Here is a 27,609-nt window from a genome sequence, read left to right on the forward strand (position 1 = left end):
TTTAAACATGCTCCTGTAGTTCAAAGTAAAGCACCCTATCTTACACTACTTTATGTTTTTGCATTTCTGACTAAATCAGTTGATATAGCATTTGTGTGATTACCAATTATTATATGTTGAGAGGTCAATCTGGGTTCCTATGGTGTACAGACGTAGCACACAGAACTATGGTTCTGGTTCTGACTTATTCCTTATTTGGTCTTTCAGAGAGTCTGCTGTCCAGACTGCCATAAATAAGATCACTTTATTGGCCATATACAATTTCTTGCATTAGGAATGTGTCTTTTCGCATACCCCAGCTTGCGCTCCATGAGACACACAGATGGAGAGAGAAGCTTGGGGTCAGAGCGCAGGGTCAGCCATTTATACGGCACCCCTGGATCAGCTGGGGTTAAGGGCCTTGCTCAGGGGCCCAACGGAGTAGGATCCCTCTGCCGGCCGCGGGATACGAACCAGCGACCTTCCAGCCACAGGGGCAGATCCTGAGCCACAGAGCCACCATGCCGCCCTAAGACACAACAAACACAACAGATTGAATCCAGGCAAGAAAGTAAGTAAAGTTCCCCGCTTTGCGATCTTTGAGGCATAATACAAGTAACTTTTATATGAGTAGCTTTGATAAGGACAAACCACCACAAATAGTTTCCTGTGTGTTTTTTTTATTGATTCAAACACCCATCTTTCATATCTTACAAAAGAAGAAAAAACTCAGGACAGCAGCAAGACTTGGCACATATTTGCAAACCCCCCCTTCTGCTTCCTCCTTCCCTCCCTCCCCTGAACACACAGATTTACTTTTTGTAAGTTATATATTCAAGTTCTCACAATTTTAAAAAGACACTAATAAATTAAACAGCTAATAAATATTTTTACCTGTCACTGGTACCTGTGAAAGCAGAGGTGAGATTGCAGCATGTTATTTTTTTTTTCCGTCTTTTCCAAGTTGACGTTTTACACAATGAAAGGCTTAACCATGGTGAGTTGGACACACTATATGAACAAAAATGTTTTTTTACAAAAAGTAATTCTACCAATATACAAGCTGTCTCATTAAAAGTGCTGTGTAATCTAGAGATCATTGTAAGTCTTCTATTTTACATGTGTGGATACAGTATTCTAATATTTACAGTATTTATCTCATTCATAATTGACCACACTAGATCTACACTCAACACTATATATATTTATAAAAACAAATTATAAATATTTATAACTATACACAAAAAGGAACATCTTCTGTCATCTTTCAGTCAGCAAAAAGTTTTTTACATGTTTTCTTGCCATGGAATAGAATTCAGACAAAGAACAAGTAAACGCACCAATGAGAAGTTTGGACCCCGTGGGTTAGTATTTTCAGATGTTTTAAAAGTATTTTTGTTTTCGGTAGGATCTTTAACATTTGTGTAGATTCCAGACTGGACATGTGTGTCATGTTTGTAACACTGTCAAAAAAAAAGATCTGAAGGAGATCATAGTCATAGGTTTTGTAAGCATTCACTTAAAAACAGATACTTCTAAAAATCGGTTTATGGATATTGTAGCATTAAGTTGGAAAAGCTATGCTCCAATTTGCTTACAGCAGACTTCAGTTATTTTTATCCATGTCATGTATAATAAGAAGCACTGTAAAGCAATTTAACAGATTAGGAAAATGGTTAAAATGATGCCATCACTTGAAAGCCAGAGGTTAAAAAAATAAAAAAAACTCATTGGGGCATATGTGTTCTTTTTCCGATTCGTGTTTTGCATGTCAGTAGGCAACACATGTTCAAAAGGTCAGACTGACTGAGTTTACAGTGTTCTTCTCTCCACTCCCTCACACACACAGCAGAACAGCGAAACGCCCAGGAGCGGTTTCTTCTATAAGTCTCGTCACAGGACACATTGGAGTCTCACAACCGGGGTGACACGAATGAAGCAACGGTATGTCGATAGGCAGCTGTTAACCAGCCCGATACTTTTTGCACAAAAATACAATCACAATGTGGAATGATTGTCCTATCTCCAGCCTTTGGTAGGTGAATGACACCCCCCCTCCATGTTCCTCCCTAGCCACTAGTGAGGAGTTCCAAATCATTTGAGTGCGCAACCTGTGAAAGAAGAGTGCTTTTGGGTGTATATCTGGTTTATACATTCCACTACTGCTTGACATAATGTGCAACGACTGACACAAGTGAAACGAGACAGATTAAGTTGGGGAGGGAGTGCGATCCCCCAGAGCAAGACAAGAACGGAATAACTAATTTCAGTAGTTGACATAGGAGCAGCGCCGTGTTTGTAATGTTCATTAAAGTCTACACATGCCACGCTGCACAATCTGCACCTCAAGGTTGAGGAAAACAAATACCCTTGGGCAAACAAGAATGAAGCAAGGGAAATAATATTAAAATAATGAACACCTCCCCTTGTCAGTTGTAGTTCAGGAAAAAAGTGACCCCAGTCTTTTGATCGTGAAACAGTTGCGCAGTTGTGAGAGGAACTCAGCTGGTTAATGGAGACCTGCGCCTTCCTGTGTTCACGACTTAACTTAGGAACTTGGGGAAGAAGGAGGCAAGACAAGAAGTGTTACGTGTGATCAGCTTTTAACCAAAATCCGCCCCCCCAAAACAAACTGCTCCGAATCCCAGGTGCCAGGAGACATTCGCAGATTTAAAAGCAGTTTCTAGTCTATAAAAACAAGGAGAAAAGCTGGAAGCCACATTCAACTTGGTCCTCTCGGTAAAAAAAAAAGATCTCCTGCTGGCCTGTGCAAGGTGGAACAGGAGACTTACATTCATTTGGAAGGTTTATTGCTGTGTTTGAGTAAGGGGCTGGGAGTTGGGCCGCACTCGTCTTCGACAGACCTGGAGTGAAGGTAAAGTGTGTCACATGACTGCAGAAATGCTTCCCATTTGCCATCAGCCCTTGTACACTAAATTCAATACAGCACACAAATTTCTAACTGCATTGTACTGCGGTGGTCTTTTCTCAAAGCAATTAACCATGAGATTGTGGACTCCTACTCACTGCAACACAGACACATCTTTTGGCTTTCTCAGCTGATATACTACTATGCACTATGTCTAATAGTTCTATTCTAATACTAATCCACAAAACCATCACTCATTTATTACTAGGCCTCTTGCACATCATACAGTCAAGCTGGTGCCTAAAAATGTGCAAAATCAATTTCATCCTACCCGATTCATTTGTGGCCTTAAATGCCATTAGTTTAGAAATGCCTCAAAAAAGTTCTGGGCTTTAAAAAAAACAAATTACAAGCCCATACCGATTTTATTTCTAACTTCTGGATATAATACAAAATGAGATATCACTGGCTAGTCCTGTGATTGTACCTCCACTGCAAACAGTAATTTTCCATAAACACCGCAGAAGAATAAAAAACTTTCTAACATTTGATTAAATGTTAGAGAATGCCGTCCTTTAAAAAAGGACAACATCTTGCAGACAGTTTAGTCCTCAAATAACTGGTCTAGTAATTACAAAGCAAAGCGGACCAGTGCGCTTTCTAGGGTGGGAAAGGCTATCCTAAAACCAAAGTAGCACAGGAGCTGTTTGCAGTCGACACATCATCTTAAAAAGCATCATTGAAATCGACATGATTATACTTCATTTCTTATTCAAAATCCATGAGAGATTTTTAAATATTAAAAGCCACAAAACTCGTACCAGGAACAGGATGCCAAACAGTGTTTGCAAAAACTATATTTACACTACACTATTCTTAAAAAAATAACCCTTGAACTGTCAAGTCTCATACGGAGTCTATTGCTTTCTAAAATGTAACAAAAGTAACTAGGGACAGTATTTTCACATACTTCTAGCGATATGAAACCAAACTTTCTCTCAGACAATTTTGCCTGCATTTGGGAACTAATTTTGCAGTCCAGAGAAAAACTGACCAGGTTTATGTCCTGCTCCTATTCAAATGCAAATCCCCTGCTGAAGACTTATTGGTTCAGTGCCTCACCTTGATAATGGTACCTTCAAAATACAACTCTCACAGACAATGCAGTGAGGAGGTACCTACCAATAGCACTACTCAGACTTATAAATACAGTTAGAGAGCATTCAGTACTAAACAAAGGTGAGGTTTTGTGCATCTGGAAATCTGTTTGAACACTGCATGGTAGTAGTGCTAATGAAGTTCAGATAGATAGCTGCGTCAGCATGCGTAGGCTGCAAAGGAACAAGTAATAGGTTTCTTCCATGCTGAAAGGAGAAGAAAGGAAACACGTTTCGGCTGTGGAGCCTTCTTTGGGTGTGAAACGTAGCTGAAATGTTGCGTTTCCTTTCTTCTCGTAGTGCTAATGTAACCCAAGATCCCATGTGGATAAAAGTCTTTAAAACTTATAAGGTAAAATCAGTTATTTTTCCTAAAGCCAGGTAAGGGGCCAAATTACAAACATTGCAAACCCCAACAGGTCATTAAAAGGCATAGGCCTTCACTGTTCTGTAACAGTAGTAGAGTCTGAAACTTTAGGAAGTAGGAATGAGATCTTGCACCTGCTTTAACAAAACACATTAGGGGATTGACTGCTTTGTTGTCCCTCTCCCCCCTCAAATACTGTCCCCAGCCCCCCCTCCCCCTGGTCCCTGTCAAGGCAAAAACAAAACAAAAACAGCCAACAATGTGGACAAACCCTCCCTATCCCGTAACAATGTCAGAAATGTGGTGGCAGCCACAGTGTGCAAGTCCGCTCCTGCAGCTGGCTGTGGTGCTGTGGTTGGAGTCCACCTGTGACCAGTGGGGCTCAGAGCTGGGAGTCAGCGCCTAGACTGTTGAGCTCCTCGGGGTGCTTCTCCGCTGGGTTGGCCCCTGCGCTTTGCCGGAATCCCGCCGAGATCTCGTCGAAGGTCCGGCCCCTGGTCTCCGGCACCTTGAAGTAGGTGAAGATGAAGAAGACCACCAGCAGGACACTGAAGATCACGAAGACGTAGGGGCCGCATAGTTGCTGAAGGATGACAGAAAAAAAGATGGAACAAGAGTGAATACTCCCACAGCACACAAACCACCGTCTTCACATGGAAAAGCATATCCGCTGAAACTTCTCAACCAACATCGGAACTTTTTACTGAATAGGATCAAGAAAGAAAAAAAAACTTTACGAAAGCTTTCTTTTAGCACAGAGGAAAGCTGGGCTCAAAGTGCAAACCCCTTCATTAGCTAATGCCTTGAGCAGAACTGCATGGGGCTCAATTATGTTACCTTAAACTTCAGAGGGTCAAAATTGGAAATGCCATACCCACAACCTGACATTTCAAAAAATAAGTTTTGCCCAAGTTCACAACTATGAAGCTGAGCAAGGGGAAAAAGAAGGCCTTCTTACCTGGATATACTGGAAACACATGCCCACAATGAAGTTGGCGGTCCAGTTGGAGAAGCCAGCCACAGCGAAGGCGGCAGGGCGTGGGCCCTGGCTGAAGAGTTCAGCCACGATGAACCAGGGGATGGGGCCTGGTCCAATCTCGAAAAATGCCACAAAGCCAAAGATGGCCACGATACTGACATAGGACATCCAGGACAGCTGGTCCTGCGAACAGAAAAGTAAACTCTTCTCAGCTTTATTTTGCAAAGAGAGTTTTTACAGCCGAGTTTTCTCTGAAGAGGAGGTGCAGTCGTCTGAGTCTTAGGTTCGTTCATCACAACGTTATTAAGAAAGTGGGTGTTGCTGGATAAAACTGGATTTTGTGGCCGGCTGACACAGCAGACCCACCCCGTCAGGGTGATGCTATAGAAGAGGGGAACACGTACCAGCAGAGCCAAAGCGATCGTCATGAGAATTGCGGAGCCAGCCATTCCCATCAGGCCAATGAGGTGCAGGGACCGGCGGCCGGCACGCTCCACCACAAACAGCTGGAGGGAGAGAAGAGGAGGAGCGTTACGTTTCCTGATCAAAGAGAAACTCCCACAGGCCACTGGGGCGAGCGACTCTGTCCATTCAGAGGAATTCAGTCTCACTGTATCGACAATCAGGATTAACCTTAAGCCTCCCTGATAGGCTAAAGCAAAAAACATGGAATAGATTCGTGACAGATTGTGTCTTTTTTGAAAAATTAACACACAAAGGCAGGCCCAAGCTGAAGTGAAATATGCTACCGCAGATCTACATGCTCAATTCTGTGGTTCTTAATATAGTTTGTTTTACTGGAAGAGGAGCTTTAAAAACATATTTCACAGCATATTTGTGAAAGGTGAGGCAGACAGACTGTATGGTATTTGTTCTAACGTAGCCAGCAGAGGGGAAATAAGTGTCCTCACCGAAACCACAGTGAAGGCCATGTTCACAACACCAGCACCGATGGTGGCATAGACAGGCTGTGTCACTCCTGCTTTCTCAAAGATATTGGTAGAGTAGTAGAACACCTGAAAAAGACAGTGACAGAGGTTATATGTAGAAAACAATGCTGACACACACTAAAGATACAACCCTTACTGCTGATATCTATTTTATAAGGATTTATACTTGTAACCAGTTCTAATTCTTTGAACAAGTAACAAGTACTCTTTATATCTACATGACAACAGGATAAACCAGCTAATACACATGGTGAGATAAACAAACAATAATAACTGGTTTCCTAATTTGGATAAAGGGCTTCCTCTTATCCAAAGCCTTTCCAATTCACTTTGATTTTGCAAAAGGTAGCTATCGCACTTTACTCTGGAATGAGTCCTGCATGTTATTAGGTTGCATGTATATGGAAGCTAAGCTGGAATTTCTTGATGCAACCACCGTATGTATTGCCAGTCCTACTGCTAGTGACCTCTGGGAAGAAAAAGAAGTACTAACAGGGTCAGCTAAAACACTGTGAACCGTCACCACGCAGGGGGCGCGTGCGATTCGGCTCGCACCGGGAACAGCCGGCTTCAAGGCAGCAATGCTAGACGCAGCCCTTGGAATGGCCAGGAACCGCGTGGAGCAGGGCCGGAAGACTCACCGCGTTGATGCCGGACAGCTGCTGGGAGAGCTGGAGCATGATGGCAATGATGATGGGCTGGCGGTACATGGGCGAGCGGAACAGCTCCGGGATGGTCACCTTCTTCTCCCGCATCATCTGCCGGCTCTCCTCCTTCATCTCCTGCATGTCGGCGCTCACGTCCGTCGTGCCTCGCAGCTTCTTCAGGACTAACGGGGTCAGGGGGGAACAGCACATACTTAGCACCTTGGTTCAGCCCATTACGTATCTGGGCACCCAGGTCGAATTTCCTTCCGACACCCAAATCTCCAATGACCAGCCTCTACAAAAAGTGAGGTGATAAGCGAGTGGGGAAAACCAGGCAGGGACAACTGGGCATTTTAAAGCTCTTATCCTCATTGGTCTTCTATGGAGAAACCGCCCAGTTCCGGTGATTCATTACCTCTGGGGACAGCGGCTTGTCAGAAAACCAGGACTGTTGCCTCCTCTGACTGAGGGGAGGCAGGGCTGCGACACTCACCGCTCTTGGCCTTGTTTTCCTCGTTGCGGTTGATGAGCAGGAAGCGGGGGCTCTCGGGGCAGAAGGGCAGGATGGCGCACTGGACCACAGCGGGGATGAAGGTGAATCCCAGCAGGATGGGCCACATGGAGGCGTTGCCCATAATGCTTTCCATTCCAAAGATCTGCGAGACAGAAGGGAACCTCCGGTTACAAACAGGCAAGAGCTCACACAGGGGGGATTACTCTCAAAAGGCGGTCACATTTATTTGGTATGTAAAATTAACAGTATATTTTCCTAAATGTTTAAAGATACAAACAACACGGGATGGCACAAGGGAATAAAAATGAAATGGCATGTTCTCAGGTCGTACAAAACCAGAACACACTAGGCCTTCTGGGAACTCCGACACTAATATTATTAACATGTGGTCTTGCATGTTAACCATGCTTAGAGCTTCCAGACACAGTTAAACTGCTGTGTGCATGTCTACTAAACATAAGTAAAGCATTATGCACTGGTATTTTAATTTGGGACGATTAACAACTATTGCCCCCAGTTGACATTGATCCCCACAGTCTTCACTTAACTCTTCAGGTTCCCATTACCTGAGCCAGGAGGATTCCAATTACGATGCCCAGCTGGTGCAGGGTGCCCAGCGCCCCTCGGAGTGCAGTGGGAGAGATCTCGCCGACATACATGGGCACAAACCCAGTGGACAGGCCAGAGTACAGCCCCACAACAAAGCGCCCGATGATCAGCATCTCCCAGGAGGCTCCCAGTTTGGAAAAGCCCAGGAGGGCGGACGCGATGAAAGCCAGGACATTGGCCATGAGCATGGAGTTCCTCCTGCAAGGTGAGAGGCAGACATCAGCACTGGCACAGATCTGGAGGGGAAAGTGTGCATGTTCTTTTCCTGACCAGTATTCCTGCCCATCCATTCCCCGATTTCTGCAGTTGAACCCATTTCCCAGTAACATGGTTATGATATGTAACTCAGATTTAATTAATAGATGACAGAACATATTTACCCAGCAATGGATATGTGTTTTGCCAAAGGAGCACTCTAAAGGTAGGTTGTTCTTCTGCATTTCACTTATGCAACAGGTGCCAGAGGATATTCTACATGGAACTTTTCTAAATTATTCATTATTAAAAAGTGAACTACACAGTGCAATTAGAAAAAACAGTGATATTAACAAGCAGACGTCCTGATCAGTACGATATGTAACTATTTTACAAGTTCATGGGTCTTATACTGAATGAGCCCTTTTCATAGTTATGTTAAATGGCAGCAAGGCCTTACAGTGACCAATTAAGCAGGTGCTTTGTTAATCAATTTAGAGATCTGGAACAAAAATGTGAACTTGCTTCTGTCCCCAAGGACCAAAGTTCACCCTTGAGAAATTACATTTGATCATTTAAGGCCGATTTAGAGTGACCTATAAAATTGGCTGAATTGGGAATCTCCTGTAACAGTGCTGGAGACTCCTGTGCATCTCAGGAAAGGGGGCTTGGGCAGAACTTGGGGATTATCTTACCTCCCGAAACGATTAACGAAAAGCCCCACAGAGAAGGACCCGAAAATGCCCCCAACGGAGAAGATGGCGACAGAGAGTGACCACAGCGTGGTGAGGTTGGAGGGACTGATGGGCTCCTGATAGCGATCAAACCAGGTCTCGTTGTAGAAATTCTCAATGATCTATAGGACACAGGAGAACAAACAAATTCAGGCTAAGCAGGCTTTTCAAAACACAGTTCAGAAACTAAAAGTTCTTCACAGCAACAGACACACCTTCATATTGCCTCTTTTACCATACCTTGATTATGTGAAAAGGGACTAGAATAGTTTGACATGCATTGTGAAATACCATTTTATTAAGGGTAATATTTAAAGTAGGGTTTTAGAATTTCTTTAAATCATGCAGTGCTGTTCTAGGAATTAACAGAAATTCCATTTTTATTGCACAGAAGACACTCTTAAATTAAGTGCATTCAGTGATCAAAATATGTTTAATGTATTTTGTTCCAATATCCCTTTAAAAATCACAATACTAAAACGATTACATGACAGAATGAACCTAGGTGTCCATTTCCTCTACATTTAGGACAGCAGAGGGCAGACGATTTCCTTTTACAGCTCAGCCGGAAGTGGGTGTCAGCTTTCCTCTCCACCAAAGCGCAGTGTTGATAAACAAGCGTGTGCCTCGCCATTTACAAATGTCAAAAACCCCAGGCACGGGCACGAGGCAACAGCAACGGCTACAGGAGCCCTGCTCCCAGATTAGCCCAGCATCTCGGGAACGACGGGCCAAATGCCTCCCATCTTGTGTCACTTGAATACGTGTAATGACGTACAGCATGTGAGTAAAATCGCGACCTACGCGGATCACGAGGCAGCCCAGGTTATTCAATTTCACTTCCCCCTCTTCAGAAACTTTTCCTTCCACTCAGCTACACGTTCATTATCATGGCTGCTTAGTGGCACACACACAACAGACAAAAAGTAAGGGTCCATGCTGAAAAGATAAAACTGTGTTCAAAAAGCTGGAGCACATAGTGTTCTGTTTTTCCTCGTACGTTTGCCAAGTAGCTGGCATCATATTTAGCCAATGTGATCCATTTCAGCCAGTGTTATTGTAGAGATCAAATCTAAACTTACGTTGCAAACAATAAATGGAATTAAAAAGAAATTAATATACTTCCTGTAGAGGACTGTTTAGAAAGACTTTAACCCTTGAGAGGACATGAACCTTTCCCTTTAATTTCACATGAATGAAATTAAAATAAATTCCTATTGCAGAAAAAAGGAGGATTCAATACAGTACTGGTGGACCTGTTTCAGCAAAAATGACTTTGTAACATTTAGGTGACAAATTTAGGTGACAAATAACTTTTACTCTGTAGCAATAAGACATAACTTGGACAGTAAGAAAATGTATATATAGTTGTACTTCAGTGAGCTACACAAGATTCTACTTCTTAACCTTCAGCTGTGTGTGTTTTTCCCCTTTAAGCTTAAACATTTCTAAAAATTGATTTTCCCAAAATTTTATTTTAAGACACAGAGAATTTCTCTGAGAGTGTTACATAAATCTTCAATTCACCAGGGCGTGTGAATTGGAAATGTGAAGAACACATTTTACATTCATCGAAATAAAGAAGCCCGACTATTTTCACACACTGTCAAGGCTGCAGACTGATTATTAGCGGCATGTGGCTCTGTGGAGTGTGTGTGTTCTGGTTACAATCATGAACCTTGATGCCCCTGCTGCAAGCCGGGAGTCTTAAAAGTACAAGGTATCCACGCTCTGGGAGATCAATCCCATGACCGAGATGAGACCCCACTGGTCTACATTCCAGAGCCCTTGAGAGAGCCACAATCTAATCGCCCTGCAGCTATTTACAGTAGGAGCCAACGTCACTGGGCCTTCACATCTTCCCAGCTACAGTACATCAACTCCCGGCAGTCCTGCGCTGTCCGGTCACCTTATCTGTCACCCACCAAGGGACAGCACACCGCATCATGGCAGAGCTCTAAGTACAAGCTGCTGACTCCTCCCCATCCCTCGCTGGAACCTTCTGCAAAGATACCTTGTACAGAAGAGCCCCGCAGGAAAGACTCCTTTCCTTCACATATCAAAAAAGGCAGTACAAGCGTGTGCGATGCCAGTGAATGTTATCAGGGTCCCCACCACCACCAGAAGAATTTGTGACTCCCTTAAATACCTGCACGCCACAGAGAGATGTCCTTTTTGAAATCTGCCCACTCTGATTCTCAAACACAAACAACGGCCAAGCCGGTATTGACCCTCTCTGCGCCGCCCCGCCTCATCCACCAGACTGAGAGGTCATCTCCTGCCATCTGCACCACTGTGACGTGAGGTGCCTGGTGCCACAGCTGCCAGCTTGATGCCACCATGCCCTCAACTAGGGATACAATTCAAATACAGTACCCACACTACATTGCACCCCTGCGTGTTAAACACTACTTCTAAACAAATTTGTTTTTCAGATCCTTAGTGGTCAAACGTGGGAATCTCAATATTGAAAACACGGAGGTCTTTGAAAGCTGTAAATGCAAAGGATACTGTATGTTAGTCAGCAAACTGCTGTTTCATACTAGATAGAAACTTAATGTAATCTTGGCTCGCTTCTCCACTACAACATTCATCTTCATTATGACAGAATGATGTACACCACCCAATCAAACCTGCAAATAGTATTCTAGCATATAAAAAGGTGGTTTCAGCTTAGAATCAGGGCTGGGCAATGCAGATTAGTCTAACACCATAATGCTTAACCAGCAGTCTTAACAGAAATCCCACCAAGCTAAGGTCTCTGCTGGTAAATGGCACCACCCTCTCACCAGGTTTCCTTTGGACTATAAACTGCTTTAATAGTCAATTACAATACTTCTTATTTTATTGCTGCAAGCTCTGAAAAATAATTCCGTAAAAACACCTAAAATATTTTAGTTGTAGCACAAAACATTAGTAAGGTTTTTAAAGTCTGAGCACAGTGAGCAAACATGGATTAAAAGAAGTCTGACAGAGAGTGTCTGAAGAACGGCCTACACTTGCAGTGCCTGTATTTAGTGTTCCTCACATGTAGCATATAACCTCTAAAGGCACTGAGCAGAGAGAAGAATGCGTCACTTTGGTTTGAAGAGAGGCCAGCTGGTTAAAAATAGCCCTCTTCCCTTTCATCGCCCCTGTCTCCCGACCCTCACCTTCTGCGGTGCGTTGATCACTCCAGTGTTGTAGCCAAACTGCAGGGAGCCAATCACAGCCGCCCCCACGGCCATCATCAGCTGAACCGTCACTTGCTGTAAAGGAAAAAAAAAAAGAGAACAACGTTCAGAAAAGAAAGTCTTTTTCACAGGACATGTTCCAGGTATGGCACCTGTTCTGAGAACCTTCTTCTCAGTATCCACTGGACTTCTTGCTCATTACAGATTAAACACAAGTCCCTTAGGTTCAGATTTCTCATACTTGCTAGTCTTATAGCTTACATATTTTGGGGATTGTTGCAACTCTTGAAGAATCCTAAATTTAGAGAAAAACAATATAAAAGGACTGTTAGCCCTTCATTTGCTCCTCTATGGACAGCATGTTTACTCCTTTGTACTTTTTGGACAATCAGTCTGTATAAACCTATGCACATTTTGCACATTTATTGTTTTTACAATGACTATGATCAGCACATTTTGCACACACCTATGTATTTATTTATTTTGTTTGTCTTTTGTTTTATAACTATTCTGATGTCTGTTTTGCTTGTCTTGGGCTGGACTGCTGTAACACATCAATTTCCCTACGGGATTAATAAAGTATTATCTATCTATCTAAAAGAATCCAGAATCATGGGTTTTCATTATTTTATTTTGATTTTCGAAATATACTTGGCAATGTTAGTGGTCTTCCCCTCTTTCAGATATTGTTCAGGCTTCAATGAAATATTGCTGTTCACAACCAGTAAACTGACCAGATATGCCAGTTTTGTTGCTTTTATTTCCATTTCTGATATTACATAGGGCATGCTTCTTTTCTAATCAAAGAAAACTGTGTTTTGTGAAAAAAGTGTTATATAACAACATCCCTGATTTTTTTCTTTGGATTTTAAAATCCATTCCACTCTATTAAGTTTAAAAAACTTGCACTGCTCTCCAACTCTCCTATCTTTCATCACAGGGCCCTTGTGACCTTTAAATCACAACCTTGATCATGTTGGAGGTTAGACGTGCTACTCAAATATCTGGAAGATAATACTACAATATGGTATATGTCTTAACATTAACAATATAAGGTTTTCTGAGAAATGAGTATCACCCACTGCATCACTGTATTAAATCCAATATTGGATCACAAGATTACTTACAGGCAATACCAAAAGGCAGTATTAAACTAGAAAAGGTTCAAATACTGGCAGGGACATGGAATCTACTTTGATATCTTTATTTGCCACATTTCCTCTCATCAAATTTTACATTTCCTCATTCTACACAATACACAAGCGTAACAAGTCCCAGCACAAATCCCACATTGCACAGAACTCCAGCTACTCTGCTGGTGCCCATCCCTTAACCTGCCAATCAACTGGTAAAACTGGCTTTGAAAGACCTGTATAATGGCTTCATAGACTGGAAAAATACTTCCTGAAATGGCATAATATTATTCCACTGTAAAATACCTGTGTGCTCACCTGTTATGAAAGCACAGTAGTTTTCTACAACTGTTACAATGTGGTGAGATGTAAGGGGGTTCTTTTGGCCTTTAATGTTCACAGCTCCAAGACTGGGCAACACCTATATTCTTCTGGAGGCACTGGCACCTTTTAATAGAACATTTCAGTTGAGCATTTGGTTGTGCTTGGCTAGGATCCGACTGACTTCACAAGATCATAGCAAAATGGCCGAAGTGAGCCTGCTTTGTTTCCAAAATTTTTTAAGAGCCAACACTGCCATTCAGCCCACTCATCCTCATTTCAACACGGGTGAGAGAAAGGTACAGACATGCAGAGAAGAGGTGTTGCTTCTTGAAATAGTCACCTAAACTCTGCCTTTCCTTAAACTCACTAGGTCTGGTCTTTACCAGCTGAAACAGCCTTGTTGCCTCCTGCTCACTTGTTACATCAGTGGCCTTTTTATAGCAGCTGCTTGTGCTAATCTTGTTACAGTCTTGCTGCGCCACGCTGCCGCAGCCTCTGCGAGCAGTTTCCCTTGAACGCCGTGCCGGCCGGCCCTGCCTGAGGGGGCGCACAGGGTCTCTGCAGCAGCTGCTGCGTCATGCTGCCTCAGGGCTTTCTCCCGTTGCCATGGAGACGCATGCTTTCAATTAGGAAGTGTACACAACCCGGTGAACGTGCAGGGATAGCTGCTGCTATCCTGTGCTCTGCATAGCTGAAGCGGTGGGGGTTGGGTGGCGAGGGGGTTGGGAGAGAGGAATGGCAGTGGGGGGCGGGGACAGGACCGTACTGAATGAGTCTTTTGCGAGAATGTGGTTTCTTCAGACACTATTGAGAGAAATGCTTAGGGACCCCATCCATCTGGCCTGTAACTGCTCCAGTTCCAGTAAGAATCTGCCACTTCACGGTTACACAGTCTTTACTGACTGCGGCGTCAAAACCCAGGACTGATGTCAAGGGAAGAAGTTTTTCTCAAACTACCAAGCCCATCGAAAACAAACCTGCAATAGGAAATTTTAAGATTTCCCTTTGTGAGCCCCTGAGATACTTAACTAATACCAGAGAAGTGAGCGTTGTAAATATTGGATTTATACCTTCTAAAGCTGCAACCTACAACTTTTTAAAATAAAAGCACATTTAAGCCAATATTTTAATTTGGGGGTTTAAGTAAATATTGAGTTACTTATTTTTAAGTGGACGCATAAACAGGATTTCTGCACTGTTCCACTAAAAAAAAAATAAACAGATTTATTCAGTAGATATAGTTCACAAGCAGTGTCATTTCCTTATTAGCTTTCAGGATAACAAAGGGAGGTTTAGTCATTAGGATGTCAGAGACCAAGGAATGAAACAAAACAGGCTCACAGCTCCTTGGCAGCAAGCATCGTTTCAAGTGTCTTCCTGTCAGTTTTAAACACTCGCTTTGGTCTAATCTCCTTGCTGTATCCTGTGTGAGTTTCAGTACAATAACCGTTAAAACCATGAAATCAAAACCTGTGATAACTCTTCTATTAAATATTTGCACAAAATAGGGAAGATTGAATTTATTCACACGCTGTAGATCTAACCCTTAACTACTTTCTCACTTCCTATTAAACTAACTTTATAGAGTGTAATAAACTTTTATATTCCTGATCCAACCCAGAATGTTTTATTTCATACCCTTGTGTGAACACCAAGATCTTGAAAGAACAACATCACAGATCTACACTATCTAAACTATTACAACATGACCCTAAATTCAGGAATATGGACTTAATGGCGGCTGATAATATGTAGTAGTTTCTCTGATCACGAGAGACTGACAGTTTACCGTCTCACTGTAATCTTCCAACTGCTGGGCTTGATCAATTTAAAGTGGATAATAACATAATCAACTTCTTTTGGATTTTTATTTCTTGTTAGAATAAGTAATAAATATCCCAAAAAGTGGACGGAAACAGTCCGGGAAGACAATCAGGGTGTGAGTCTTGGAACTTTCCACAAGTGGAATGTCCAGTGACGAATGAGAGCAAATCATTTCTTGTGATTCAAGAATGATTTAAGGACATGATGACCCAACAACGGAAGACTGACTTTACAATGAATCTGACATCATAACTCCTTCTGGACAAACCCCTTGTTTTGCTTAAAATGGAAATCTAGCTTTTCACACTGAACTAGTTAGTGCGTGTACAGTAGGTCCATTTTAAATATATTTAAATTGAACAGAGGACATTTTTTCCATCATTCCTTTCTAAGAAAGCTGGAGAAGTGTTATTTCTTCATTGCTTGGGGGAAAACCATGTCTGCCAGAAGACCATTTGACACCTCTAAGCCAGTTTTACCGTTTCAGTACTTAATGACGGATCACGTGACCGCTCAGTCCATCTGAGTTCTCAACAACCCAATTCAGTCCATTATTAGTTTAAATGCCCAGTTTTGTCATTTATTACAGGTATTCAGGTGCTGATTTAAAGAGAACTAGAAAGCAAACCAGCTGGATTGGACACACCTGATGGACCACTAGAACACATGCCAAATGAGTTAGAGATAATGGAGTGATTCATCTAAATAAACCCTATTCTTTTACAGTTTTAAACAGGTACGTGTTAAATGCCTCCAGGCAAGTGAAAACGCCCTTATTTCTTCATACCTGCAGCATATCAGGGTGCACTGTTATAACTCTTCCGGTATTTTGTGTTGTCTGGCACCGTTTCTCCTAAATTCCACTTACATAGTGTACTACTGTTTATCTTCTTTTTGAATTTTCCTATGAAAGTGATAAAATCCGTTTTAGAAGTAACTGTGGAACAGTCACTTTAACTAAGGTTAAAGCACATCAGATAAGGTCAAAAAATGTAACTGTATGCCATTTAAAACTGCCTATAGGCTGATGACCATGGCGAGTAGCCAAAGAGTTAAACTTATTTGGAATCTGTGCCTGTACACCCTTACAAGTCGAAACCTCCCCTTATGTCTGAAGGGTGTGAAAGGAAGGAATCCCATTGGCCCATGCTGTAGCCCTTGCTACTACCCAGCCAATGAGAGGAGTCTGTGGTGAGTGAGCATCACAATCCAGGCTCCCCCTCCTCCACAGTTCTCAGTAAGAGGTCATTGAGTCCACAACTGCGTGTTATTTAACCAGCTATGTAGTTTGCAGCGACTTCTCCCTCAGCATTCATAAGAGCTGGGCGTGTATCTTATCAGTTAAAGGCACAATGTACCAACTTTTAACACGGCTTTTAAAAATACGATACTTTAAAACCTTTTCACAAAAATGAAAACTTTTATCCAAAGGGTATACACTTGACTGTATAAGCCCAACATTACTTATACTGCATTCCCATTTATATACAATTAATTTTTTAACCTTTAATTTGCCATAGGATCTTAATAGTTAGAATCCATTACGTTTTCATATGAGACAATCTTTTACAGATCTTTAGATTTACCTTGTGAGGCAAGTCTTTGTCCATAATAAAATAAACTGACGCTCTTATATAAAGCACGTATAAAACAGTTGGGAAGCCCTGTTGCCTGTCAGAAACAAATCTGGAATAGCAGAGGATACAGAACAGTCTTACAAGGCCTTGCTGCCCTGACTCACTGCTCTGTTTATCCTTGGAACAGTCTGCTCTGACATCTCTTACCTTTAACCCAAATACTTTCTGGGGAACCTCCCTCCACAGCCCAGGCTCTTAAGAAATGCACTGAACATGAAATTTGGCCATTCCCTCTCACACTCCAGCTGTGGGGGATGAGAAGTGTGTAAGAACACATCCCCATGCAGTCTGTGATGTATTCACACAGGTATGTCAGTGCAATGTCGAGACAGGGTAGTGTAATGACTTCTTCCAATATACTGTAAGTTAAGACTTCTTGTTAGTACGTGCAGTGCTCAAGTTCCCAAGCGAAGACTACATACAGTACATTGTCCAGCTACATGTACACAATGTGCAAGCAGCTGTCCATCTCTGTAGTCCCACAGGCTAGTTAAATTTAGCAGGAGGTCCTGGCTACACTCCTAATCTTTGACCCCAGCTACTTTAGTAAATGTCCTTAAAAACTAAATCTACAGATAACAGTATAGTCAGATTTACAGTACGTGCCCATGTCCAATTGGATTTAATAATCTGATCCCTGTAGCTGTATTATTTCTTTAGAAGTCATGTAAAACAGGGACTTCTGTGCACAGATTGTTAGGTGAAGCACTTTGAATTGGCAGTCTTCTGTCTTTCAGCACTGGGGCCCTGGGTTCAATTCTGGACCTGACATGCTATCTGTGTGGAGATTGCATGTTCTCCCCCATGTTCATGTGGGTTTCCTCCGGGTGCTCCAGTGTCTGGTAAGAAGAAATGTGACGACGTTCTGCAACCTAAGACTGGTAGCTACTTTCATCTTGAAGTCCGCAACAGTCTGAATGCATCAGGTGGGGCTCTACTATTTATAACTTGGCAGCCAGCATTTAGCTATAGTTCCTCATCAACAGTGCATAAGAAAAAGATCCATCTTAAGTGCTATTGTCTGAAATGTTTAGATACCAACAACTGAAACTGTATATGTTCAAACTGCTTAATAATTGCATCTGGATATCTGATCCCAATAATCGCATCTGGTCACATCTATAGCAGGATATAAAGTATATATGGTCCTTATTTTAACACCACAAAAGTAATTTTAAAGCAGATCATATTCACCACTGTTTTCTGCCCAGTTGTAAACTTGCTTGCATCCAAAAAGAGTCAGATCATTTATTGTTAATGACATCTGGCACAATCTAGCCTTCTGTCACAGCTTAATTGCTTTTCATTATCCATCTCATTTTCTGTTTACACTGCACACGTATAAACAGAGTGATCTGAGAGTGTTAAATGGAACAGGAGAAGACAAAATAACTATTTTACCTGATGGAGAAGATGTGACACCATTAACCATCACCACAGATCATAAATATGATACAGAGCATGAAATGGAATAGGCATTACTTTAAAGGTAAGTGCATCTATTCGAGAATTAAAATAAAGAGAAAATCTGCAAATGCATTGAGGTCAATCTCAATTGCAACTTTTCCTTCCTACAGCAGATGAAATACACCAAAGGCAATTTGCTCTCAGTTTCAAAAATTCCGCATCAGCTTTGCAAACTAGGCAGCTCAAGCACTTCAAACACTGCTCTTGATAAACCCACACACACACTCATCTCCTGAAACTGACATGCTCTTCCTGGATTTGTTTAAAATCGCAAAATGTGGGAGATGTATGAAAATTTAAGAGAGTCTAAGACTCTTAAAACCTTTGCCAGCGTTGCAGGGATTCAAAACGTTGGCTCTGTGAGAGGAAACCAGTGGGAGTCAAATGCAGTATCCCAAGTAGTTGCTGGTATATACTAAATTGGATTATTTATTCCTCTTGATTCAATTCTCTTTACCTGCTCGTTACATCGTTACCAGATCCAAAATTCTCAGCCAGGCCAGTGGACAGCCGATTTGAAAAAGACTGTACAACTTATATGTGGCTGAATCCCTGTGTCGGGAGAAGGGCTGAAGGGGTTGTTGAATTAGTTCCTCCAATGCAGAAATTATGATGGTCACAGTAATGATAGCATGGTGAAGGGTGTTGGTTCTACATGGCTTCTGTGCATACAGTGCACAGGGGTAAGCTGTCGTGGTGCTGGTGTGGGCAGCGCAGGTCGCAGACTCCCTGTGGATGCCATGCTTCCTGGTGTTGCGTCCAAAGCTTGAGGCACAGATGCAACTGTGAGCAGGACTTCTTGAAGGGAGGTTTTAAGCCCACGTAATTCTTGAAAAAATCCCTCTTCTCTTCTTTGTTGCCCAGATAGGAAGTCCTGGAGTAGAGCCGCCATCTCCGTTTGAGGTTCTGTCCTGTGTGTACAGTAGGTCCAGTACGTGCCGTTGGATGAGAGGAGGTTCTTGGCCATACTCCCAATTCCTCATATTGTTTTCTCTCATCAGCATCACCTTCCTCTGATGAGACTACTGTGTCCCATGGGTTATCTTTGCTTGTGACCGAAGGCCTGTCCTCTTCTTCCCAGGATGAACTGCCTTGCAGCTGGCCATCCCACTGCTGCCACCAAATGTCAGGGCTGAAGGGGTAGTTGAATTAGTCCCTCAAATGCACAAATTATGATGGTCCAGCCGCAATAGCACTTATGTGCAAGAGCGAAAGTTTAGTTGAGTGCTCCTAAAACCAAATTATAGTGTGAAATAACTCAAGACAAAACAAAAAACAGAACACACATTAAAACGATGCTTAGAGAGTTCTAAACACCAATCCCACTACGCTCAAATCCTCTCTCTTAACTCTCCCCCCTGCTGCTTAAATAAGGTTAGCTCCGCCCCCTCAGAACATATCACCGTCTCTTAAAATCATTCACTTTCATACTTTACAAAAAACACCTCTACTCCGTAAATCACTGCCCGAGAAACCTCTGTCACACCCTTGCAGAGGATCTGACGGGGATGCTCATAATCCCCCCCCCACTTTAAAATACAATACCTGTTTGTCAGGATAGCAGGGTTAAAGAAAACACTGAAAACCTGTTAAACTAAAAGTCGAATTCAGACATCTCTGCCGGGCATTGCATCTTATACATTTCACCTCTGCCATCAGCAAAGAGTTATTTGTATAAAAAATTAGTCATTTAATGCCAGAACTGATTCATATAAAGTCAATCAGGTTTTTCCCCACCACCAAAGGTCACAATTTCCTGAAAATTAAACACTTGAAAGGGGCCTTCTCAACCGACAATTGAGTTCTCCACTACTACAGCTCTTTTGCTCACAACCTGACTTCTCAGTCTCTCTTCAGTGTCCTGCTTCCTAAAGCCAGCAGCACGGCGGAATAAAAGATATCGTGAGCTCCAGTCCTGTCAGGTTACAATCACATGGCCGGGGGCATGTGCATATTCCTGCTAGAATAGATCATGAGATCTCCAACCCTTGTCTTGGAGAGGCCCAGTCCTGTTAGTCTGCCAGATCAGCCTAAATCACCTGCTTTGAAACAATTATAAGTTATTGATCAACTAAGCAAGTAATAAGTTCAATTAAAGGTCCCTGAGGGCTAAAGAGTTAGGTTCTAAGTTTTGTTCCAAATTACCTCCAACTTTCTAAATGTAACTGATCACAAAGAAATTCTTCCATGTCTTGAGAAAGTTACCTATTAAGCCTACTGGACAAGGGCAAACCAGAGTGCTGGAGACCCCTGTGATAAAAGATCAGCATCTATTGCGAGTTTGTACTGGAACTGTCCAGCACAATGCAGTTTAACCCAGACTGGAACGACTTCAAATCATGGCAATAGCATTGTTCTTAAGCACTGCGGTGCCCAAAGCCCTTGGGATGATCTGCTCGGTCAAGCCCTTTCCTGTTATTGAGAACAAAATGAGACATGGTGTCTCTTTGTCACAGTAAATCTGAATAAATGCAAATCCGAACATTTGTCTATAAAAACCAAAACGTGGTTGCTCAAACTATGTTTTGCTTTGTTTGGAACAAAACAGGGAAACCAGAACCACTTTGACAAACTATGCCACTGGATGAGATCCAGCATTAGTAGCAATAGATTATTCAGTTTTCTGCTTATTATAAAAAAAGACATTACATGCTCCATAAAACAACTCTGCCTAGGGCTTAGATGAACTTGCTTTATGCACGTAAAATATTAAGTACCTTTCTGAAGCAATATTCCTCCCATATTTGACAAAACTGAACACCAGGTCTCAAGAGCAAAGGAGAATCTACTTGAACTGGCACTCAGTGATGCTTTCTGAGTTTGTATGAGAGTAGTATATGCCCTTTCTGCTAAATACTATATACAGTAGCAGGTGCTTTTTTCCGCTCTCATGTTTTCAGCAGAACCTTTGAGACATAATCCCACTTCTTTACATAACGAGGGGGCCTAGCTCATTAGACCTCATTAGACCAATCTGACAGAAATCTGCACAAAATCAGCCACCCGGAAAAAGACCTTGGAATTGAACAATATAGGAGGTAAGTGAATTAAGTCTTTCAATGCTCATTAATACACTGCACTGTCAAAACTGTCAGACAGAACTTGAGCAGTTTTTCAAAGCTAATTAAATTCCCATGTTGTATAACCCATCCAGATAATCTTTAACCCCAATTAAGGACTGGTGTTTGCTTCTGGTTCTGGAAATGAGAGGATTGAAAACTGAAAGGGGGGGGGGGTTCACTCACAGAGTTACAAGGCTGTAATACAGGGTTATAAATACAGTTTAGTCTGCAATCCATTTTCCCTACAACCGGCAGTGCCACCAGCTACACAGGTAAAGCAAGAGGCACCCATCCACCTTTTAACCCCTTTATCCAGTTCAGGGTCCGAGGGGAGCCGGTGCCTATCCCGACAAGCAACGGGTGAAAGGCAGGATCCAATCTAGACGGAATGCCAGTCCACTGCAGGGCAGACAGACACAAGCACACACACTCCCACCAGGCACGGTTATCCCAGAAGCCAATTAACCTACCAGTGGGTCTTTGGACTGCAGCAGAAAATGGGAGCACCTGGAGGAAACCCAAGCAAAATGAGGAGAACATGCAAACTCCACAGAGACCGCACCCCAGGTCTGGAACTGAACATAGGGCCCCAGCACTGCAAGGCAGCAAGGCTAATCAATGCTGGGTGGTGGGGTGGCACTGTGGCTCAGGATCTGCGCCCGTGGCTGGAAGGTTGCCAGTTCAACTCCCCTGGCTGGTAGAGGGATCCTACTCCGTTGGGCCCCTGAGCAAGGCCCTTAACCCCAGCTGCTCCAGGGGTTAAATGGCTGACCCTGTGCTCTGACCCCAAGCTTCTTTCCCTGTCTGTGTGTCTCATGGAGACCAAGCTGGGAAATGAGAAAAGACAAATTCCTAATGCAAGAAATTGCATATGGACAATAAAGTGATCTCTTAATCACTTTGCCACTGTGCCACACGGAACAGGAAGTGACACCTTTCAACCAACTGAACCTCCACTGCTGCTGATCTATTTTCCTGCAGATAAACTCTGCTTATCTTCCACTTAAACACCATATCACCATAAATCCGACTGTAGAAGAAAAGGGAAGCAAGGCACTCTATGGAAGTAATAATGCCTTCTGAAACAAAGAAAATGCTAATCATATTTGCAGGTGGATGCTGCACGTTGGTGGTGGTGGAGGGGAGTCCCCATTACCCATAAAGCACTTTAAATGGGGTGTCCAGAAAAGTCCTCTATAAGTGCAAGGAATTATTATTATTGTCTCATTATAACAGCCATATTTGTATTAATACGTTAACTGTGAAGAGGGAAGCACATTTGAACAATATTAGTATTAATTGCTTTTATATTAAGAAAATCCAAACAAGAACATTGTCAGTTTATGTTTTTAGGCATAGAAAAACATGCTTTGTGCTGTTTCTTGCCAACGAATTTGTGTTCCACTGGACCAGACTGAACAGAGGCAGTCTGATGGATGGACTCTAATTAAGGTAATGAAAGTCACTGTACCAATAAACAAGGTCTTATCTTTGAGGTGGAAATAATGTACAGGCCTTCTCACACTTGGCAGTAAAAAAATCTGCCACCTGCTTGTACAGTTATGGGCCCATTTTCTAAATGGACAAATACACTTCGGTGCCCATACAGTATGTCAATATAAAGATGTTATGCAATTTAAAAATTTAAAAAATATATTGCAAGAGGTCAGCTCAGAATTGCCTTCCTACAGTATGTGCATTTGTCTGCTATGAAATGGTCAGTACAAACAGCAGTTACGAATGAGCTGTTCTGCATTTGCTTCAAGAAAAATTCACCTTTATTGTAATATTTCTAGCAAGGTCTACAACAGAAGAATCAGGTGGCTAATCTCTAAATGCGACTGAGTGGCATCAAGTGTTAACACTACATTTAGAAATACAAAAGCTCTTGAATGTCAAAGGTAAACATCACTCAGTATCACCCACCTACCTAACAAACACACACATGTTGAGAACTTTTGTTCAGCGTGCGATATGCAGAATGCAATTTACACACTGCTTCTCATTATCAAGCCTGCAGTATTGTCTCTGGGGTTTTTCCAGGACAAAAACCAAATCCCTCGTTTTCAGGAGGTGAGCCTCAGAAACCACACATATGACCCCCCTAGCGATCAAATGCAGGCCCAAGAGTCAAAGCCTGTCCACAGCCCATTTGTCTCCACCAAGGACACAAATGATTCGACGCTTTGTATTACACAACGCCGACTAATCTGTTGACATTGTACCGAGCTATCACAACCAAAACAATGGAGTGAATGGTGGAGAAAAAGTCAAGGATGAATGCAATGTAAAGTTTCCATTCAACTGCATAGCGGATATATCTACATCAGCAGAACAAAAGTCGATACTTTGTCTTCCCTTCTGAAATATTTGATTATGCCAAATATTTCACATCTACAGGCCTCAACTTTGGAATTAGCACCATTTAGCTGTTGATTATTTCTAATTGCATTATACCTTTTAAAAATGTATTTTTAACTTGTCTGGGGTTCCTTTCAACTGATAACCTTTACCCTCTCAGTGTGGGTATCAGATTGGACAAATGTGTATTGAATCTCAAATTCTGAAACCCTTCATTCAGGTGGTTCTCCTTAGAGTGCTACACTTCTGAAACCCTCAAAGTAGTACAATCCCATAGTCTGTTCAACACTTAGTGCCTCTGATTTCTCTGAGTGCTTGTTGTAATTAGGTTTTTATAGGACTTAGAAATACGTGCTTTGAAGATAGACACTAATCCTCATCTTGGATTCTTCTCAGATCACAACTGAGTGATACCTTTATAAATGTTCTACAAATGAATAGTAAATATGTCCTTCTGCAATTGATATCTGCACATACATATCGATCCAAGAACATGAACCCAGGAACCTACAATACAACGCTTGGGTACCCTGATCTCTCAAATAATGCACGTACTTCTGTTCCTTCGTCACTCAGTTAAAGTCAGCCCAGGAAGATGCTGAACTGAAAGAAGCTGATAACCACAGCGACGCACAAAGAGACTTCATCCCTACCAAACCACCAAAAAGAATCAGCCATACCAACTAACAAAGTAGTCACGTCTAACAGTTAATCTTTCAATTCAGCTGGGAATAAAGTTTCTAATTTCCTTAAAATCCAAGAGGCCAGTTTTGTATTTCTATGACACCATTGTTTACAAAATATACAGTCATGATGATGATGTTTTTTAAATGTTTTTTCTTTACCCTTTGATAATGAATTTTATAAGTGGTTGCGTAAATCCACACTTGTGAGTATGACTAAGCAGTCTTCACCGAACATTCAGTGTAAACGATTACAGGAAAACTAGACATTCTGCAATATCTGAACAACTGCAATATGCGATTGAATATTTTCTTTTTACTGAAAAGAAAAAGTTGCTTTTTAAGAAATACTTTTTCTGCAATTAAGATTTAGATCGGTTAAGCAGTAACGCTAATACATTTGAATATCATAAGAACGGCTGTTTAAATTTACCATAATGTCATTAAGACCTCCTCTATGGTAGTAGCCTACAATGCAACACTTCAGTTTTGATAAACATTCACCGTTTTTACAATGTAAAACAGTAAACAAAAACATCAGTTGCAAAGAGAAACACGCAGGTTCTTAATACCGTAACCGGAGAAACTCCACAAAAAATAACGTAGTTATTTCTAGAATATACCAGCATAGAGCAGTAAGATTTAGAAATAACCTTCTGCAGAATATTTTACAGGCGTTGTTTGTGAGGAACTACGTCTTTATTTCAAGCAGAAAAAACTAAGATCAGTCAGGAAACCAATACCACTAACTGGTACAACTGAAAATTAGTTATTCGATTTCTCAGAAAGTTGTTTTGCTCCAAATACACTACGTGAAATGTTTTAGGTGGAATTTAACGTCCTGTTAAAACCACTGTATGATGCACTGGGGTATCAAAAAGTTCGGTATATACAGCACTCTAAACAGGAATTAAACCGTTATCAAATTAAAAACAAAAATTAAAAGTAAATGGTGTGTTATGCGTTAAATAACCCGGTGTGTGCTGGGGATATAAAGATCTTCGTCTCCAGCACAACAGTGGTGCGTCTTCATCCATTAAACCTGCAAATTCGGACCCACGAAAGAACAGATTATTCTAACACGATCGTTTTTTCGTCCCGTCTTTCAGGGCTAATTTTAATATTACGCCACGTTTAGTTTGTTTTCTAGTCCAATTTTTTTTTTCTCTCGTGAAAAATAAAACTCGCACGCACGAATCCATTGCAACATCGCGAATTTGATCGTACGTCACGTATTGTCGCCATTCGACTTCATTGAACACAGCGCGATTAACTACTGAATAATTCCCACTGGGGGTAGATAAATTGTCCACGAAACGCCCATCCTAACCGGTCAACCATTTATTTATTTGGGTTCCTCTGTTGTAGACGCTTCTGTTTTTATTGCAACCAATAACGCGTGTGTGTGTGTGGAGGGGGGTACATATACCAATTTATTTTAAAGAAAGCAGCTCCAGCTGGTTTGTAAAAGAAGGCGCCCACCTCCCCCCCCACCAATAAATGTGCACTGCTTTCATTGAGAAGGCAGGACCACCCGGGCGAAGAGGACTGAAAATGCGCGGATCGATTAATCGCCGTAGTGCACCGCCAGCCACCAAAGTCACGTTTCCTGGCGCACGTAGGCAGCGGCTCAGCCTCGCCGCTCTGCGTCATTCTCTACCTCGCCGTTTCCCAGCATTCAACCGGAAGCCCCTGGCTGCGCTCCTCTGGGCACCGGTACAATAGAGACAGTCTGCCCCGCATGGGTCGCAACATGTTCAACATTTGTGCTCCAAGGGCGCAAACCGCTCTGCTTTTATCTCGCCCAGTGACACGACACGGGGGTATACTAAGCCTAAAGGGAAACATACTGGTCCACATTGTTTTGTTTTGGGTTTTGTTTTTTTTTTAGCGGCTATGAAAGTCAAGAAAGCGGAGGTGCGGGTTTTTTTTTTTTTACCTTGCCGCCCGATTCCATCGTGGTTGAAGCCAGGACCGTCCTCACGTCAAGACTGCTCTGTCGTTCAGAAACTTTCGCGTCCCCGTAGAGGCTTGGAAGGAAAAAAAAAAGTCCCGATTTCCTCGTTTCTGTCTGTGCTAAAACTTGTTTTTTTTTTCACTGACGAAATAAATATATATATATAATGCGGAGTCTAACAGATTAAAATAAGTCCTTTATTGTGTGAGTTATCTTTCCTTTCTTCAGGCAGCCGCCGCGATGATCAAAACTGAAGCGCAAAACATCAGTGGAAAAGCAAAAGAAAGTTTTGATGCGGCTCCTTTATCCTTCCCTGGTCGGGTCGTGTAAAAGCAAACCGGTCCTGAGCTTGAAACTTCTCGTCTGAAATTGTATTTAGGGAAAATAAACCGGGTTTTATGCGTCAAGCCTTCTCCTCGCTGATTGGTTGGCCCAGGGGCTTAGAGGAAGGTGTGAGAGGAGGCCTGCGAGCTACTCGGCCTGTGATTGGTCAATATCCCCCCCCGGGAGGCGGTGTCTTGACAGGCTTAGCCCGTCTTTCACATAGGTAACACTGTCTGCCAAAAAGGGACACATTTTTTTTGAAGACCACAGGAGGACGTGCATGAAGAGAATTAACAAATAAAGCTGGTCTGCTGAGGCATTCGCTTCAAATATAGTTGTAAAAACGAATAGGAATATGAATATTCAGCCGGGGCGGCCCTCGGGTACGGGCGCATCTCCGGAATACAGTTTAGACTTCAACCACAAGTATAAATAAAATAGTAAACTAAAAAGCTATTAATGAAAAATAATAAACAGCTGTAATAATTTCTTTTTTCCCGGCTGACTGGTGAAAAAGCGGTGGTCACGTTTTTGCATACGTATGCCTGCTGCAACTAGCAACAAAACAGCGATTAACAGTAACAGTAATAAGCTTTATTTTAAAACCAGCTGCAGGAATGTCGGCAATTAAAGAGCCACACAGACAGCCAGACAGGGCAGCACT

The 27,609-nt window shown here is 42.2% G+C and overlaps 1 protein-coding gene across 1 annotated transcript; it reads right to left on the bottom strand.

Moving 5' to 3' along the window:
- Positions 1–642: 642 nt before the first annotated feature.
- On the bottom strand, positions 643–27,004 carry LOC102698724 (solute carrier family 2, facilitated glucose transporter member 1-like). The gene is made up of 10 exons (XM_015337172.2): positions 26,604–27,004; positions 12,153–12,248; positions 8,962–9,122; positions 8,029–8,269; positions 7,442–7,604; positions 6,943–7,130; positions 6,263–6,367; positions 5,756–5,857; positions 5,331–5,534; positions 643–4,955 (listed from the first exon to the last, which is right to left on the bottom strand). The coding sequence occupies exons 1-10, from the start codon at positions 26,619–26,621 to the stop codon at positions 4,755–4,757; spliced, it is 1,479 nt and encodes a 492-aa protein (XP_015192658.1). The 5' UTR covers positions 26,622–27,004; the 3' UTR covers positions 643–4,754.
- Positions 27,005–27,609: the final 605 nt, after the last annotated feature.

The sequence above is a fragment of the Lepisosteus oculatus genome, chromosome 25, assembly GCF_040954835.1.
Source record: "Lepisosteus oculatus isolate fLepOcu1 chromosome 25, fLepOcu1.hap2, whole genome shotgun sequence".
Lineage (NCBI taxonomy): Eukaryota > Metazoa > Chordata > Actinopteri > Semionotiformes > Lepisosteidae > Lepisosteus > Lepisosteus oculatus.